General features: G+C 34.3%; 1 protein-coding gene across 1 annotated transcript; it reads right to left on the bottom strand.

Annotated features, from left to right (window-relative positions):
• Window positions 1-400: 400 nt before the first annotated feature.
• On the bottom strand, window positions 401-18,707 carry LOC127852664 (cadherin-23-like). Its single transcript, XM_052386613.1, has 19 exons — window positions 18,561-18,707; window positions 18,001-18,100; window positions 16,788-16,903; window positions 16,108-16,284; window positions 15,412-15,555; window positions 15,068-15,229; window positions 14,484-14,695; window positions 14,121-14,241; window positions 13,518-13,588; window positions 9,340-9,424; window positions 8,590-8,721; window positions 8,098-8,156; window positions 7,676-7,814; window positions 7,001-7,092; window positions 6,662-6,733; window positions 6,069-6,125; window positions 5,411-5,590; window positions 3,040-3,151; window positions 401-2,864 (listed from the first exon to the last, which is right to left on the bottom strand). Exons 1-19 carry the CDS (start codon window positions 18,705-18,707, stop codon window positions 2,112-2,114), a joined length of 2,931 nt encoding a protein of 976 aa, XP_052242573.1. The 3' UTR covers window positions 401-2,111.
• Window positions 18,708-18,976: the final 269 nt, after the last annotated feature.

The raw sequence follows: 18,976 nt of genomic DNA, 5'->3' as shown, positions 1-18,976 counted from the left end.
GATCCCTTTAATACCGACTACGCTGAATAGTCTTAAATGCCATTCTATAATAAGAGAAAAGGGCATCCATTAATTGGATAACAAATGTTTGTCTTAACCACAGTGTTGACAAAGAAATACCGCCCTATTAAGATTCTCAAGCCGCTTCTTTAAACATTTGCATAACTGTTATGGTATATCGTTGGCATAATGCTTCTTCGTAACAGCCTTTGCGCAAAGGTTTTACCTTTCTCGTAGCTCATATTTGCTGTTTGAGAAATACAGTTAACAGTAAATCATCAGTAAATCAACAGTAAATGCCTAGTTTGTTTAAATAGTTAAACTATTCGAATATTACAATTTATAAGGTAAACGGTTATTACATGTTTCACAAAACTAAAGGTAAAAATCAAAGACTCCCAACAAATATAATTCACATATTCATCAAGAACTAAGCACACCTTAAATTCGCCAAAATATGCATAAACAACAGTTTGTAAATATTGTTTCAGTGGTAGGAAACTTTCATCATACTTTTGTAGGTAATCACTCGAAAGTACATTTAAAGCGTTCAAATTGTAATAACATGTACGTGCTTTACGATGTTTGCTAGTAGTATTGCAGTGATAAATGTTACTATACGTATAAATAGCATAACTAATATTGAAAGCCCACATTGAAGCGTTTACATATAAACCCATTTCGAATGCATTGTCTGAATATTATTTCTAAAAAATATATAACACGAAACAATACAGATACAGATATAATATACACTACAAAACATTTCATAATGCTTATTTGCATAGAAAAAACAATAATTTCTGCGTAAAATTTAACACATCAGGAATGAGGACATTATAAAAATGATTTTATATTAATCAAATGATGCATACATCTTATTAATCATATACAAAATACTTATACTTTACAGTTTGTCTCTTGAAGGGATTTTCTAGTTGAAATTAAAGGCTCTATAAAGGTGAAGATCCGTTATTATTTACCGATTTTTAAATATTTTTTTCATATTTTATTTATAAAGGTTATCAAAAACAATATATATATATATATATATATATATATATATATATATATATATATATATATATATATATATATATATATATATATATATATATATATATATATATGCAATTAGACATATACATAAAAACTGAGCAATACAACTTGTTTTGAGCTAAAAATAAAGTGCCCTCCAAGTCAATTGTGTTTACAAACAATCATTTTATTTACATCGCTGTTTACTCGGGAAAGAGAAAGTGAAAGTGACTCAGGTCACCAAAAATATGACGATGATTTTTAACGTTTTCCGGTATCACTCACAAAGTAGATCTCTGCTAAATGGTTAAAACGTTTGTAGTGATCTGATACTTTACTTTCTGCTGGTAAAAAGTTGTTTACAATAGAATTAAACTTGAATTTTCTTTAGGCTATTTTTAGCATTTGTCACCGTTCTGAGGCTACACATCACGTAAGTTGCAAAAATGTAAACATTTTTTCCAATTATGAAACGGGTTTACCTTCCATAATTCTTGACAACGTTGTACCTAAGCTGTGTTATTAGCAGTTTTTATGCAAGAGTAACTGAAATACGGTAACCAGTTGATATGCATAATAATTGGATTTGTCACCTTTATAGAGCCTTTAAGAATAACTTATCAGGAATTTCTTTATTCATTTACATATTTATAAAATTCAATCACAACACACATTTACTTTTGAGGAGTAGAGGACTCTTCGTGAAGATTGTTTTATTGTGAATTTCAACATTCTAATATATTATCACGAAATGCTATCGATATGAAACATGAATACAGCAAGATATTGGATGTTCATGACGATTTGTAGAAACAAAAATAATAATATTTGACTAATTTTGTAAATCAATTAGAATAAGGAAACATTTATTATTAGTAAAAAATTACAAAATTAAGTATACAACTTTGATTGGATAACTAGACCCTTGATACGTAATAACAGCACATGTTTTATGTTGGTCTGAGAACAATAGCACGAAATAATGATACAGCTAAAAATGTTTCTGTCACCAAACCGTTCCGTACACAAATTACATCAACATCGCATCTACTTATGCGCACCTGTGACTTAATCTAAAAGTGTGTTGATACTTCTGAAGCAAAGTAAAAGTCAACCTGACTGTTGTTGTCAGAATTAATGTCGTGCGAAGGTGACACAATTTCATCTACTTCAACGTCTGTGTCAGGACTAAGTAAATGGCCAATTATTAGGTTTTCATTTGCTCCTTCATTAACATCTTTGGTCGGATTGTAATCATTATGCATTTTATCGCTTTCACGCTCATCTCCTTCGATAGTTTGTTTGTTCTTTACATCTTCACCCTCCTCAACCGACTTTATATTTGACTTGTCGTCACCCTCTCCGATGCTATTCGTTTCATCCTTTACTTTCAGTGGCGTCATCTTGTTTTCATCAGCATCAAGCACCTCGGCACTAAACCTCACTTCTTTACGATCGTAGTCAGGGTTAGGTTCTTCAATCATTACATCTTGAGCCTTGAAATTAGACAGCGTGTCTGTATTCCCTAGGCTATTGCTGCCATCACTTTCCGTTTTATTCATTTTTACATTTGCGTAAATGACATTGTCACTACTGCCGGGTGTTTCCTGATTGCTTTCGATTGCTTCATCAGTTAAATCTTCAGAATTAACAACAGTTTGCCGCTCATTTTCCTCGCTATACAGACTCTGATCAAGACTGTCCATCGCCTCTTTTACCGACGTGCTTTCTTCAACCCTTGTTTCTCCCACATTGTAACTGGATTCCGATGCAATGTTATTGTCGTCCCCCGAAAACAGCAGGTTTTCTCTAATAACTGCTTGTTCCTGTATTATACAAAGGTAGTTTAAGTAGACAATTCCAACAGAAACAACTTTTAAATAAAAACAAGTATTCAATTGATACTCAATATATTTGATAAAACCATGTATATTGAACACCTATATTTTAATTTAATTGTAAACCATAGCTGGAAGTAAAATGATTTTTTAAAGTTCGTACGTTTGTGCTCGCCGATCCAGATTCGCTTTCCATCGTTGCATTGACTTCTTGAGACTCGTACATCGAACTGTCCTTAGTTAGCGTTTCATAGAGCTTTTTGTATCTTTTGTGGCTGCGAAGAAATATATCATACATTGCTCGTGATAGTCAATAGGTAACAGACGCACACCGTTGGGCAAAGTTTTAACATAGCAAACGAATGCAACATTTGTAACGAGCGACGTAAACTGATTTATAAAACAAAAACATGCCTTCTATGTAAACAACGGGGCGCACCAAGCAACAGTTATATTCAGCGCCCTGATTTTTTTCTTGGAGTGGTGACCTTAGTTTAAGCCAGCGTGATTGGCTCATGACATCTGAATTTTTTGATTGACATTAACATTGCAATACAGCCCTTTTATGGGTACAAATGAGATGAAGACATAACATTGTTAAACAATGACTCCTAAACTATCGACCTTTAAGTGTTAACCTGACCTTGAACCGATGCGACCGACTCAAGCCTTCTGCATATCGTTTCAATGACCTTTATTTAATAGCAAATGCTCATGTTAACCAAACAGTGCGTGTAGAAAACAAACAGAAGACATAAAAGTGGAAGCCCACAAGTTTGACCTGGAAATATTGCCTTAAACTTACACCGGCATAACTAAGACATATCTTTTTCGCATTAACTTTTGGTAATAAACGTTGTGGCCAAGTTTACGGAAAATCGTTTATATATGGTATATGACATATATAGCTGTTATGAAGAATGAAGGCTCAAACAGTTGATCTTCTATCTTTACTTTGACCTGCATATATCGTGATTGATTCGTGCCGTTTGCACATCGTCATAGTGACCTTTACATTATATTTGAGTGTCTTTATAATCCTCTAAAGGGTATATAAAATATGGAGCGGACATGAAAATCGAGTCTCGAACAGTTTACAATAACTTACGACGTTGATATGATATGTCTGACTCATACCTACTGCACACAGTTACCCGAGTTTCATGAACAAATCCTCTATTTATAAGTCAAATGGACCAATGGTGTAATGCAGGCTCACCAATTGATATTGAGTACTGACCTTGGCCTAACGAATGCCTCCTGCACATCTTTATATAGACCTTTACATTTAGTTGAATTTCGTGAAAATAATTCAAATCATATAGGTGATCTAGAGCGAACGAAAAAAATGATGGTCAAACCTTCAACATTAAAGTACGACATTGACCTTAAGCTGGCTTAAGCTTGACGTATTCGTTTAATTTGCATACGGTATAAATGCCTGATTGAGTGGACACTTAAAATGGAAACTTAAGCATTGCCTTTGAAGTGCGGCCTTTACCTTTAGCCGAAAAGACTTAATAAACCCTTCTGCAAAGTATCTCAATGACCTTGACAGTTAAGGCCTGTTTTAAGAAAATAAATCAAATTTTATAGAAGATATGGGGCGGATATGTAAGAGCTACGGACATAGTTACGGACTTACGGACAAAAAATGGGCCTTCATATATTTCAACACCCGCTTTTCTGCGAGGGATTAAACAACAGGAAATGTCGTCAATAAGTTTTTTAATAGAAACGGAATGACGAAATAGGAAATTATAGTTTCTTAGCATTTCCCTCCATGTCATTGTTGTGAAAATAAATACTTTTTCTTAATGTCAGTGATAACAGGAGAATTATAATTTCATTTGAAGCATGCTATGCACACAATGGTATTGATATGTCGTACCGTGTGTCCTCTTTTTCATGCATGACTTTCATTATTTTCTATTCGTCATAGTACAGCTCAAGAGATATTATGAAAGTAACATTCAAATATAAAGTTGGATTTATGCGGTTATATATGCCCATCATATGACTTCATATTAATATATGTTTATTTGTTAAAAAGACTCAAAGGTTTGAATGCATAAAAAACGAGTAATATCTTCCATATGAAGTTTGAGATAAAAATTCTATTCACTAGTGAAACTTGTTGCAGAATAATATAATGAGTGCTGCAATTATCAAACTACGTTTGAAATTATGTTATAACATTCTCACTAAAACACGATAACATGTTTACTCCTAATATTGTAAATTGATCTTTCTTCGATATTATTAAATGTTTTGTATTTACTTCATGCTGTTATTGTATACGATTGTTAATGGCGATGTGCTTGACATGCTTAAGTCTGATTAAACGATTCTGCTCTTTATTATGATATAATGATCAATTCAATATTATGTATAGTTTAAAACGGTTACCTTTTCGAAAATTATTTAACCATCCAAAATATCAATGTTTTCTAACAGTTGTGCAAATGGTCAGTTTCATAATGTGACCATTCGGTATTAAAGCAGTGTTTCAACGACATAAAATTACTTCATACCTGTTAAACTGCCTGTTTATGAAGACAATCGCAATACTTGTTCCCACGAGAATCACAACCGCCATTACGATAAGACCTATCTCTGGTGCCCCAAGGTCCGAATGGGAAGATTTGGTGTCTGCAGTCTCGAGTGCAGAAAAGAATAATGTCCGTATCTCTTCGTAGTTATTATACACCAGTCTGAAAAAAAATCACGTTTTAGCACTCCTGTTTGTTTTATAACTGTATTAAGAAAATATATTTCTCGTTTAAAACGAGATATAAAATAAAAATAAGGTCATTGATTCAGGATTAACTCCATGCAAATATTTCGTTATATTTCCTTCTTCCTCGTCTTTCCTATTTAGTTTGGGGTTCATCTGGAGCATCGACGCACTTTTAGTATACAAGGAGTCTTGGGCCCTGGGTAGAACCAGTGCTTGGTGCCTTTGGTGTAGATCTTAAGAATGATCCCACAGTGGGGATCGAATACGTGACCTCCCGATCACTACACATACATCATATCCATTATGAACCACACGTTTTATAAGTAAAAACAAATAAATCTACACCAACATTGCGATGAAAATACGATTTTCAATCGCATGTCCTGTCAACAATCTTACATCATGTGTCAGTTTAACACGCACACAATGACATAAACGACATGTCTTTATACCTGACCAATGTGCTGGTTTCGACGGACTTCTCTGTAGCAATGATGAAGATTCTAGACCTAGAAAACACAAGGGACATCCCATTGACATCGTAAAACAATGATTAAATAAAGTTGAAGAAAAAAATGATGATCAAACCAATTTAAAGGCACACAATTCGCCATGAATTAACGCGATTTAAATATAAATAAAACTGAAATTGTTTTCCAAAATGCCTTGGATTTCTTTCACTTTCTGAACAACTGAATGCATGTTCTTAGTTTATATATTTAAAACGATATTTAATAGAGTCAATTCACGAACAGCAAATATCATTAAAACAAACGGAAGTCCAGTCGATGTTTCAGTACTCGTAAATATTGCAATCTCAAAGGTTCTTATAGGAATGCCAGAATATTTAAATGTCAAATCACTGACATCAAATGTTATTTAAGCAAACGTAAGTGTTGTTTCAGTACTTATTTTTGCTGCAATCTTAACGGTTCTTGCTTTAATTTAAACAGGCGTTTTCGCTAGTACGTAAACCAATCAGATGTGCAAGAGAGTGGTAAAAACAAGTATATAATTGAATTATAACAGAAAATGTTTTACTCACCTGTGCGGAGACTTTTCGTAGGCGTCCACATGCGAAATGACTACACTCTGGTTTAATATCTCTGAAAGTCCTCTGAAAAACAAAAAAGAAATACTTGGGTATAAACAATATCAACTATTATTTATGGCATTGGCTTTCAAACTGCTTTGTTTATCGTGCAATTAAACGAGCATAATGATCCACTGCCCTGAACCATACTTCTGACCATAAATGTTTTATTTATAACGTAAGTTTATCGTCAACGAAAATATGCCTTTACTTTTCATAAGAATATTGTTTAACAATTATGTCATATACATATATACAATTATGCAAATTGTTTATATCGATCCTTTTTACCTTTCAAATGATTCTTTCTTGTTTGTTATCTGTCCTTTTTGCAGAGGCGTGTTTAGTGGAACCGAGCTTGTACCAGCATCTCCACTGAGGACCTTGAAAAGAGTTAGTTTTGGGATACGTTATGAGTATCACTACCCTGCCGAACTGTTTGTTTACCTATTTCTTAATAAACTAATACGTATGAGAGAATAAAATAATCCGAAAATGTCAGGTCACCAATATGCATATAGAAGTCAAATAATGAAACAGTCATTGACTATGATCTGAATGTGAATATGATCTGAAACAAATAAGGCAAATGGTCTTTGATTTGGCAAGCGAAGTTTTACTGTTTCACTTATATTGTGTTTATTTATTTCTTGTTATGGGCAAAACATCCATTTTGAAATAAAATAACATGCAATATTATGTCAAGAGGTTGTTTACTTAATTGCTCAATGGTACACAGTCTTTGAATTATTTTAGCATAGTTAAGACGTTGTTTTGGGTATACTAGCTTGAACCAAAAATGAATTGTCTGAACTTTTTTACAGAATTGTATCGATACAAGTGTATATATTCGAGCGTGATAAACAAGATAGTTTCAATAGAAGATCGATATTTATCTTCGCTCAATTGAGGTTATTTATAATAAATATTCTATATAAATATGAGTTCAAACTGAAGATTGCTTACATAAACAACAGCCGAAGCCTCGTATCTTGGTGTTCCTTGGTCTGCCGCAATGACCACAAGTTGCTCAATATCCCTGACATGGTCTGGACTAACAAGACTGATTTCCCCGGATGAACCGTTGATTAAGTACGATTGACCGCTGAATAACAGCAATACATGAACATAAAGATAGAAAATCCGGTTTCGACAATTCGCACAGTGAAATAACATTTTTACCATATGAGCACAAAACAATAAATTACTTGTGAGTATTAATACATTTCCTTAATATCTATAAATAAATCAGGGGATTAGTATTTACTCTCATATTTTTGCGACAAACCGATAATGTAAAAAATATGTGTATGAAAGAGCTTGAAATGCAGAGAGGGCAGTTACATATTATTCTAGAAATTAATGTCTATATTTATTTTTGATCTTACCTTTTGGTTTTGAACGAATAATTCACAAATCCGTTGTCGCCGATATCAGAATCATTTGCCTGAAATATTATTAAACCCTCAATGATCCAACTAAAACAATTAATTATATAATTTGCGTTATATGAAAAAAAAACTTGTTTCATTAATATTTCAATAGTCTATAACTGAAAACAATCTTATTTATCAGAGTTAAAACAATTGCGAAATTTTTATACGTTATTTCTATGACTGTGGTAAGAACAATCAACTTAAATGTACGTTTAAGAAATTGTTGTTCTACCGCCTTTGCAAAAGTAAGTTGTAAGAGTAACAAACGATGTTTTTTGTGAAAAATTGGACCGTTCTCATATGCAATGACAACATTATGCTTGAGACATTATTTCATACTTGCGATAGTAAATGAAGATTTAAACACAAATTGAAATCCTCACATAATAGAAACAACTATAATTTAAAACAATGAGCTTTAGCAAAATGTTTCACCATACTTACACGAACTCTGCCGACGATTAGCCCCTTTTCAGTGGGGTTTCCAACGTATAGTATGTACGTGTCAGGGTGAAATTCAGGAGCATTGTCGTTCACATCAAGGATGTTTATACTTATGTTGAAGTTGCATTTGACCTACATTAGAGTTAAAATATTGTTGTGTTCCTATGTAATAAACACTAGAAAACTGACAAAACGTTTTAGCAAAATGTCGTTGCAATAATGACAGTGTATGTTAAAAAAGTACTACAGGAATATATCGTATCTCACCTGAGATTAATGATTTGTAAATGACTAATGCATAATACACATAAAATAATTTATCGTCTATGGTTTTATTTATTTAATAAACATAAGAAAAAAAAACAATTGTATGGACTTACGTGCACTAAAGTTGTCAAAAACATAACTGTATCGCATAAATCAAATTATAAAGCTTATGTTACAAAATATGTAAAAATGCTAATTATGCATAAAGAGGATCGTGCTAATGTTCTGACACCCACTGTCATTGCAATCCTTTTGTTAAATTATTTCAGGAATTAAGTTTGTAGGCCAGCCTTTGGCTTTTAGTATGTATCAGTAACGTCATGTTATTTAACCCAACAACGTCATCTGGTTTGTCGCTCAGAGAATAGGAAGGAAATGGAATTACTCACGACGTGCTGATACATAAGGGAAAAATATTCGTATCCGGTATGTATGTGCTACAAGCAGAACACGATAACAGCATGTGATCAGTGATTTACCAACCTGCCCATACTGGTAGACTTGCACCAGAAATTCATACGTCGAAATGTTTTCCCTGTCTAAAACTCCAGTCGTCTTCAAAATTCCGCTAAAACACACAAAAGTCAATACAACGTCATATACGTAATAATGCTATTAATATCAGTGCATGCTCTTATTTAAAGACCTTACTAAAAAACAATAGGCCAGTTTAAGTAGTTAAACTTAAATAATTCATGTATTATTATTGTTATCGTTGTTTATCCTACAAACAAACACATCTTTAGGTTTGCTGCGCATGAGCTAGTCCCTAGGGGCTTTAGCTAGGGTGATTGCATAGCAAAGCATCAGAATGATGCATTGATTTTTTATCAATAATAATGCAGACGTTATTTTTATTCGTTCGCGATCTTTTAATTCAGTTTTTGTTTATACCCCCGTCACACTAGGCCACGTTCCCAGTACGTCAAAAATATGAGAGGATGCAGTGCGAACGTGTACAACGTAGCAACGACGCAGTAGACACGGCTTTGCGCGTGGTACGGTTTTCATGGACGTGAAGGACGTGGGTGAACTTTGAACCTGTTCAAAACTTACGTGGCGAGGACGTGGTCAAATCAGGACGTGGTAAGAACTTGGTAAGGTCGTAGTAATGACGTAGCTTAAACATAGTAAGAACCTCATTGGCGCAATACGCGCGTAGTGCAGACGTGGACGAGTGTGTGACGTTCGCATCACGTTGTCTCTAGATCGTCACTACGTTCTTGCTACGTCCATCGGGTTCTCACTACGACCCTTTCACGCTAGTGTAGCGACAAATATACGTCCCTACTACGTTTCAAAAGACCGCATTAAGTTCTAAGTACGTTCTACCGGTGCTTATAACGTCTAATGTACGTTTGAAGCAGGCTCTAGCCACGACCATGCCACGTTCTGTTGGTCGAGTATAAAACTGGAGTCATTTCACTTTCACTTCCATTTAAATATGGAATGGACAACCAAGAACGTCTCCAGCATGTTGCTGTATTGGCTGGACAACAGGCTTTTCTCGATGGACAGGTTGCACTATTGCTTGTGAGAAGGAGAGGGTAGAGAGCAAATAGAAGACAACCCAGGTCTTGCTTGATGCGGCCTAGGCTCTCAGCAGAAACAAGGCTGCAATTCAGCCATTATGACCGACTAATGGCGGAATTAAGAATGGAAGATCAGCGGTCATTCTTTAATTTTCTTAGAATGCCTTCTGAAATTATGAGCTTCTCAACCAAGTTGGTCCAAGATGTCAGAAGACAGACACCCATTGCAGAAAAGCGCTGAATCAAGGTCTGAAACTTGCGATTACGTTACGACACTAGGCATCTGTTACCTGTCCTTGCAGTACGCCTTAAGAGTTGCTAGGAACACAATATCTTTGTTTATTCTTAAAGTGTGCCGGGAAATTGTTGACGAATATAAGGACGAGGTAATATCATGCCCAACATCACAAGTAGAATGGCGCACTATTGCGGAAGAGTTTCAGACAATGTGGAATGTGTCACTCTCCTGTGGAGTAATTGATGGAAAACATGTGGCTATCAGATGCCCGCATAACACTGGATCACAATTACAAAGGCTTCTTGTCGGTGGTTCTTCTGGCTTTGGTGGACGCCGATTGTAAGATTGTGTGGACAGATATTGGTGGATACGGGTCCATGTCTGACGCTCAGATGTACAACGAGTTCGAATTGAAGGAGTGTTTGGAAAATGGAACAATCGAATTCCCAGATCCAGACCCAATACCCAATGATGCTCAGGACATGCCATATTTTATCTTGGGTGATGACGCGTTTTGACTACGAACCCACCTGATGAAACCGTATTCCCACCGAGGACTTTGAAGAAAGAGTTTATAACCAACTATAGAATTTCAAGAGGGAGACGTGTCGTAGATAACGCTTTTGGTATACTGGCACAGAGATGGCAGATAGTATTGACCACAATGATGCAAGGACCTGACATAGTGAGAACTGTACTCGAGGCTTGCATGTGCCTTCATAATCTAATGAGAAAACGGTATCCCGTTACGCAGAATGCCCAACTTGACGCGGAGGATGATCAGCATAATGTAGTACCAGGCCTCTGGAGAGCCAATGCAAACATGCATGAAGTTGAAGCAATCAACGGACCTAAGAGGGATACTGTAGCAGGGAAGAGGCAACGGGAGTATCTGAAGTTGTACTTAAAAAGTCGAGCAGGATCGATGCCATGGGAAGAACATATGGTAACAAAACAATAGAGTTGGATAAGAGTTTTGGACCTACTAAGACTGATAACTAAATGTTTTCCTGGTTTAACTAATGATTACATTTGACATTATGTGATGTGTAAAATTTACTTTGTATTGGTAATTAAATTATGGTTTGTTAAATTGGTTATGTAATATAATTTGCATAAATATGTACGAGTTAATTTATAAAATCCTAACTCTGTTTATTCATAGGTCATACTGCAGTTAATGTATAACAAAACTGCGTCGTTCCATGAAAAAAGCTGTTTTAGTGATACCTACGTAAAATGCCGCCTTGGATCAGCCTGTGCAATTCGCAAAGGCTAATCCGGATCACCACTTTCCTCTTTCATTGAATTTTCGTTGAGTTCTCGGTTTTGCTTTCGTAGCTGCTTTGCAGCCCCCTCCCTTCTCGGCATATTTTCTGATGTAATATACTTTACTTTTACTCAGAAGAAAGTCGCCGATTGAATCATCAGATCGAGCCGAATCGCAGTATTTATATGCAGACGCGGTGAGAACGTGATGGCGCGTGGTAAGAACGCAGTGCTATCTTGGCGGTCGCAGTAGCAACTTAGTACGAGCGTAGTTACAGAATAGCAAGAATGTGTTGGACGTGGTACTCGCCTGAATACACGCGCAGTAAGAACATAGTGGGAACGTGCTGGACGTAGATAGCACTTAGCGCAATGTCGTATGGCCGTATCAATAAATTGAGAAACGCATTTTTTAACAATTTTTACCCCGTCCTCGCTACGTCCTATAACAGTAACAGGACGCAGCGCGGTCTTCATGAACGAGGCCTAGTGTGATGGGGTCTTTAGTGTACTGGTAAGCCGAGTCGTGAATGTGTTTTCGTTCGTGAAGTTTGTTAACGACTTTGTTCTGTCTGTGAATTTATTTTATACAATAATCAAATGAAATTAAGTAATAAATTAGCTCGCAAAAATAAACAGACGACACTTTAATTATTCAAATTAACAAGCAAATTAAGCTTACATATACTCGATATTTAAAAGCGACGGTACTTTATTAATTACACAAATTTTAATACTTGATAAATTTGAGATATATATATATATATATATATATATATATATATATATATATAGTACACTCATATACATACTGCAAAATGCAAATGAGCGATGTTTGATAATTAATATTAACAGTATTTATTTTATTTCATTTAACATTATGTTATCTCGCTGCATTAACATTTCGTATCTCGATAATATTCAAATAAACCTCAAATGCACTCGTATTATTCTAATTTGTATACAGATAAGAAACAATGCTCAAATATTAAATGCTTGAAACACGTTATCTTAACCGTACGTTTTAAAAGCACAATTTATTAATCTTATGAAGCACCTTCTTTGTAATTTGCCAAATGATTTAAAGTGCTTCAGTAAGTATAGAAATAATGTGGATTGAGGTTACAGCTTCATTTTCACAATTTAGCACCCAGTAGTTGACTATAGCACTGAATAACGTGTAAGAATCATTCATGTGTGTCTTAATATTAAGTATAGAATGATTCAGAATATTTTCTCGAAGTGGCCGAACCAGAATAAGCAACCCTTCAAAAGTTGTCCTATGAATCAGCCGATTTCAACTTTTTCTATATACTAAGCACTCATCGTAACCGTATTCTTTTTAACTATTTATTGGTGTTAAAGTTGAACAGAACAGAGCACAAATAAAGCTACTATAATTGTTGAGAAGTATGTATCACCAGTTTGTGTTTGTTGTCATTGTCTAAACGTATGGCGATCGGTCACTTGACTCAGATACAAGAACTTGTAGTAATGATAAGAACAATATCATGTTGTCAAATTGTAAGTATGTTCATACTATAAAAGCGCTGGTATAATGCTATAGTACTCATCTTTACCAATATCACGACACAATTAATCATACGTAATACAAGACCTACCTGGGAGATACACCAAACGGCACTGCAGCTATATTGGGTATTACTTTATACGTCAAACCTGTGCCACCACACTGTAACATAATACATATATATATATATATTTATTATTTATAAAGTCAAGAATGTTGTAATTATAACATTAAAATATATCATTGTATTGATTATTGTTTGTATTTCGTTTTCTGAATTTGCTGTTTATCGATCGAATGTAAAATACAAGTTTTAAGCGTTTGAACATTCTTGACCAATAGTAAGTTTTAACTGAACATTTAAACATTCATTAATTACGTAATACGAAACTTTCACACTGACAAACGTACAGTAAATGTATCAATCAATAGACATAAGAAAAATATTCTGCAAATGGTATTGCTATAAAACTGTCAGATAAAAATAAATGCACAAATATTAACAACACGAAGGCAAACATGTAACTTGTGTAAATTGGCAACGGTATTATTCTTATAAAAGAAATTAGTGAAAAATTGAGCTCTTATGTATTATAGTTGTTCATCATGCAGCAATATTGATGAATCAAACAGTAAAATTTAACACTTAAAGACACTTCGAACAATTCAATGGACATCGCTTTTCTAGATTTACCATCAGTTGAGCGACGTAAGTATTGATGGTTACGGATTCCGTGACGTTTATGTCCTGACGAGGGTTATCCACAGTCGCATTGGCTATCCTAGCAACCGCAACCGTAGTAATTGAGCATCGCCTGAAGCGATACGTTCTAACATTAAATACGTAAGTAGAATAAACAAAGAAATACTTTTTTACATAAATGTGCATATTTGTTCATTATGAAAACTGTAAATCATCCAATTATATGCGTTTTGCAGTTGATCTAATATTTAAAAGCATTTCTCACCATGAAATTGAATACTGTTCTGATGTATAATTTTTTTGAAAAATGACATGTTTATCTTTAATGTAAAGAAACCAATTGATGATACTGACCTCGCAATAGGATTATTAGGATTGTCACAAGCCTGAACAACAAATCGGTATCCATCACATGGGAGATTACTTCTGCTCATAACAATAACCCCGGTTGTTTTGTTGAGAATAAATGGACTTTCGTTATTACAATTCCCTGCGTTCATTGTCCCGTTAACTATCTCATAGTATAGAAGAGCGTTAACGCCAGTATCCTTATCAGTTGCCTCAACCTGTTTCGTTAAAGCAAACGTCACTATACGATCAACAACTCATAAGGATTTAAGTTAGTTCATCAAAAAATAAATCTGCTGGATGCCGATTTGAAATAAAACCACAAAAAACAGCAGGACGAAAACCGAAACAATAGTTAGTAATCCAAACTTCATATTGATCAACAGGGAAACACAAACAAGAAGTAGACTGTGAATCTTGAAAGAATATGGGAACGCAATATACTGAGGACTTCAAAGCTTGGTAAAGAATGAGAGCTCACACATAGTCAAGCATTATGATAAGGCATTTTTAGAATTTCAACTCAATGACAGAATGTTTAATTCGCATAGAATGAACATTGGTGAAATTGTCTTTAGTACATGTATTACCTTTCCTATAGACGTTCCAGCAGACTGATTCACATACGTGAAACTGAACTCAGACAGATCAGGGATACCGAAAACCGGATTGTTGTCGTTGATATCCTCTAGACGAATGTTCACTGTTAGGTTGTTTTGACCTGCTTCACCATGATGTGTTAACGGTTCAATCTAGAAAAATACATACAAATTAGTAAATAATAAGTACATTAATGTCATGTTACAATGAAGAAACGCAATTATGCCGTAATGCATGCATATATAAGTGCTCTTCATGTTGCTTTTAGTTTCCAAGTCTATAAATGTTTAACTAGCATCCTAAACATGTAAAAATTAACCCAGTTGATACTTACAATAACGGTAATGTTTTCCTGGTTTTCTCTATCAATTTTCGCCGGATCTTTAACATTCAATGCTGCCGAAATGTTGTCAATTCTAAGAAGCTCAAACGCCTCGGTTTTGCCAATGATCCTATAAGTAATGAATCCGTTTTCTCCCTGAAATGAATGGTGTAATGTCCATCGCCGAAAAAGAAATATCGATATTACATGGTAGGAACACGAGCTGTATAAAAGCCTCAAATAAGACGTCGATACATTTTAAGAGAACACTTTGAAACACAAGTTTGAATCAAATAAACATGTCTTTGTAAATTAATAAGAGAAACAATACACAACAAAACATTAGTCCAGAGGAAAAAGATGCCAATCATCCCCCACCAAACACATTTGATTTGTGTCTCAAATCTCCGCTTATGACAAAGGCCAATTTTGATCTTTGACCTGCAGGTGTGACCTTGAACATAGAGTAAGGTAGACAGGTGTGACACACAACACGAGATCTCATGATTGTAAAATTCTGGCCAAGGTTGAAACACCATGCAAAATAATCAAATTATGGCTTTAAAAAAAGCAGTTTTATTGCCAAATTACTATTGTTACTTGAAATCCATCAATTTGTGTCAATAGAGAGTCTATGGACATTCAAAACGCGATACAAAAGTGCTATGTGCCGCCTTCTCTAAGGTTGCGTAAACACAATACACATACTGCATCGGTATCCAAGGCCTTCACGTTATACACGTGTGTACCAACGGCTGAATGTTCTAATAACACCACCTCGTCAACATCCGGTCGGAAAAATGGTTTGTGATCATCTATGTCTATGACGTTAACGTTTATAGTTGCTTGAGCGGTGCGCGACTGTGGGTTGTCAACTTGATAAGCCTTAACAATAAAATGCAACTATTATATTCACTAACACAAGAACATCATCCTCTGGGAATCTAACAGGCAAACAGGCAACATGAATTTACAAAGTATAAATAAAATATAGTTTGGAATTATCAAAAACATGAATTCAAAGAATTTTGCGATACAATAAAAATATGTTCTTTTGGAAAAAATACTCAAATAAAGTAAACAATGTTTTTATTGTGTTATTATTTCGTATTGTATTGATATGCAATCTCAATAATATTTGATAAAACTGAGCATTGGTGTTTTTTTATGCCATGCTCAATACAACATGACGGAGTCTTAAAATATGAAAGAAACTCAGTACATATTCTCAAAATTCATAAAACATACACATCATGTTATTTGTTTAATGAGTTACAGCAGGTTTGTTTTTACAAAACAAAATGATAGAACGGATACCATAATTATGTTGTCTGAAAAAGAACTGTATTGAATGCATCAATACCACCTTGTTGAACAACGACGATTACCTCGATGATGAGTCGGTAATTCGATTGCGTTTCATAGTCCAATACTTCCGCAACATTGACTGTCCCTTTGTCAGAGTCGATAGTAAAAAGATGCGCACCAGCAGATGGGGTAATAGCTGTAACAAAAGACTTCTAGCTGCACCATGAGATTATAAACAACAACATAATCCTTATAATACACCCTTTTTTTCTTTTCCAAATTTTATTTTCCACGACAAGTATAACATACATACGTAGCAAATTACATACTTACATACACATTTTTCTTATAGTATACAAAGTCCATAAACGTTGTTTTTTATGTACAGCTACTTGATGGATACATACATGTACCGGTACTTGTTGTACTTTTAACATACATTCATATACAAATATATTTGTGTTATATTACACTTATTTTACAACAAAAAAACACAAGCTTTTACCATACAAATTATATTAATGTTGAATGTATACATGATATGTATTGGATTTGGTGGAATATCGATTTAATTCACGAGCGATCATAGAAAAGGATCATTTCACGAGTTGCGCAGCCATGAGTGAAAATATATTTTTTATATGATCACGAGTGAATTAAAACCTATATTCCACCAAATTCAACACATTTTCTTTTTATTTTATGCTTACAAATGATTATGATTGTATGTTTGCCATTCCAGACAATATAATTTACCGTTGGTTGCCCCGAAATTTTATTAAATGTATGTTCAATGGAAGCTTATCCGTATGTTTTTATAAACAATCAATGCCGAGTAGTCGCCCTTGGTGGGCGATTATGGGGAAATCAAAGATATCTAAAAAAAAGTTTTGGTCAACAATAAAAACTATCGATAATTTTCACTGTTATTTTCACTGTTAGAAACAGTGAAATATCAGTTTTGTATTCACTGATATCTCTATATAAAAGAATGTTCCAGTTTATAACCTGAAACTAATAAAGTTCAGGTTTATAACCTGAAATTAATAACGTTGGTTCTACGGAAAAACTATGATGACCGTAATGAAGTTAACGGGCATACATACGTCACGCCCTACCACGTCGTCTTTACATAAGGCGTGCGAAGTTTAATGTAAATATAATATATATTGAAGAACTTATTTGAAACACAAATAAGCCACGAGACCAACTAAGAAACGAACCAACAATGTAACAATTCATACCCCATAACATTGCGTTCGTTAGTAGAGAAAAAAAACACGTGTCACTCACTTCTTAGTTTGTATTTAATGGTTGCGTTAATGCCGAAATCTGGATCATATGCGGATATAACCGGCGTTGTAGTGTATGGTCTATTCACTGTCGCGTTGTCCTGAAAAAGACAAAGATATCGAACAATATTTAATTATGTAAACTGGTATTCAATAAATGTTGAAAACTATTTGTCAATAGGAATTGTGCAATGAACATCCGGAACGACCACATATTTACGAATTGATACTTGTACTTCAATGTTATTAAATAAATCATAAATAATGTTATTAAGTCAACAGTAAACAATTTTATGTTGTCTAACAACAATGTGTGCACCATGACGATATATTTGAAATCATTTAAATTATAAACACGGTTTTCATAGACATAGCAAACCAGGTGCGAAAATACATGATTACAGTAAATGTAACGGTCTGTTGTTTGCGGTAGACAAAATGCTCAAGATGTGTAACGTTATAAGCGGTTATTGACAATTGTAAATTGATCGCAAATTTCCATCAGCATTACGTCTTTTGTTTTAATCTAAGTTCTTCACACAAGTCTATAAGTAACATCACCCCTTCAGCGATATCCAGTCTGTAGTCAATACCGTCTGTGATGTTGAATGTTGATTTTGTCATCTCGTCAATGATCTCCACAAGATCGTCGTTGTTGCTGAACCATTTATACCCTGTAATGAAGAAGTTAGCGGTACCAGATTGCATGTGTCGGTCATAAAGATCTTGATCAACCACAGTGTGAAAAATAGGTTGAATTGTTAACTAAATTATCAATAATTTAATCAACTAAGATAACCAATGAATTCTTCTAATCGTGAGATGGTCAAATTATACATACAGTTGTTAATCAAAAAATCACCTAGATCTTTTATATACTCTTAATTTGTGGATTTGAAATATTCATACGCGCCAATTACGCAGCCTATACATTTCAGAACAAATAATTCCAATCACCAAAATAAAACTTACCACAT

The sequence above is a fragment of the Dreissena polymorpha genome, chromosome 12 (assembly GCF_020536995.1).
Source record: "Dreissena polymorpha isolate Duluth1 chromosome 12, UMN_Dpol_1.0, whole genome shotgun sequence".
NCBI classification, from domain to species: Eukaryota; Metazoa; Mollusca; class Bivalvia; order Myida; family Dreissenidae; genus Dreissena; species Dreissena polymorpha.
Note: the sequence above shows the minus strand (reverse complement) of the source record. Positions and strands in the feature narration are given on the sequence as shown.

Excerpts from the sequence above, each read along its gene's own strand:
- LOC127852664 (XM_052386613.1), bottom strand. The coding sequence starts at position 18,707 with ATGCAATCTGGTACCGCTAACTTCTTCATTACAGGGTATAAATGGTTC. Across the intron at positions 7,093-7,675 it reads AGGCTTCGGCTGTTGTTTAT|GTCCTCAGTGGAGATGCTGG; the intron begins GTAAGCAATCTT and ends ACTCTTTTCAAG. Across the intron at positions 3,152-5,410 it reads ATAAACAGGCAGTTTAACAG|CCACAAAAGATACAAAAAGC; the intron begins GTATGAAGTAAT and ends ATTTCTTCGCAG.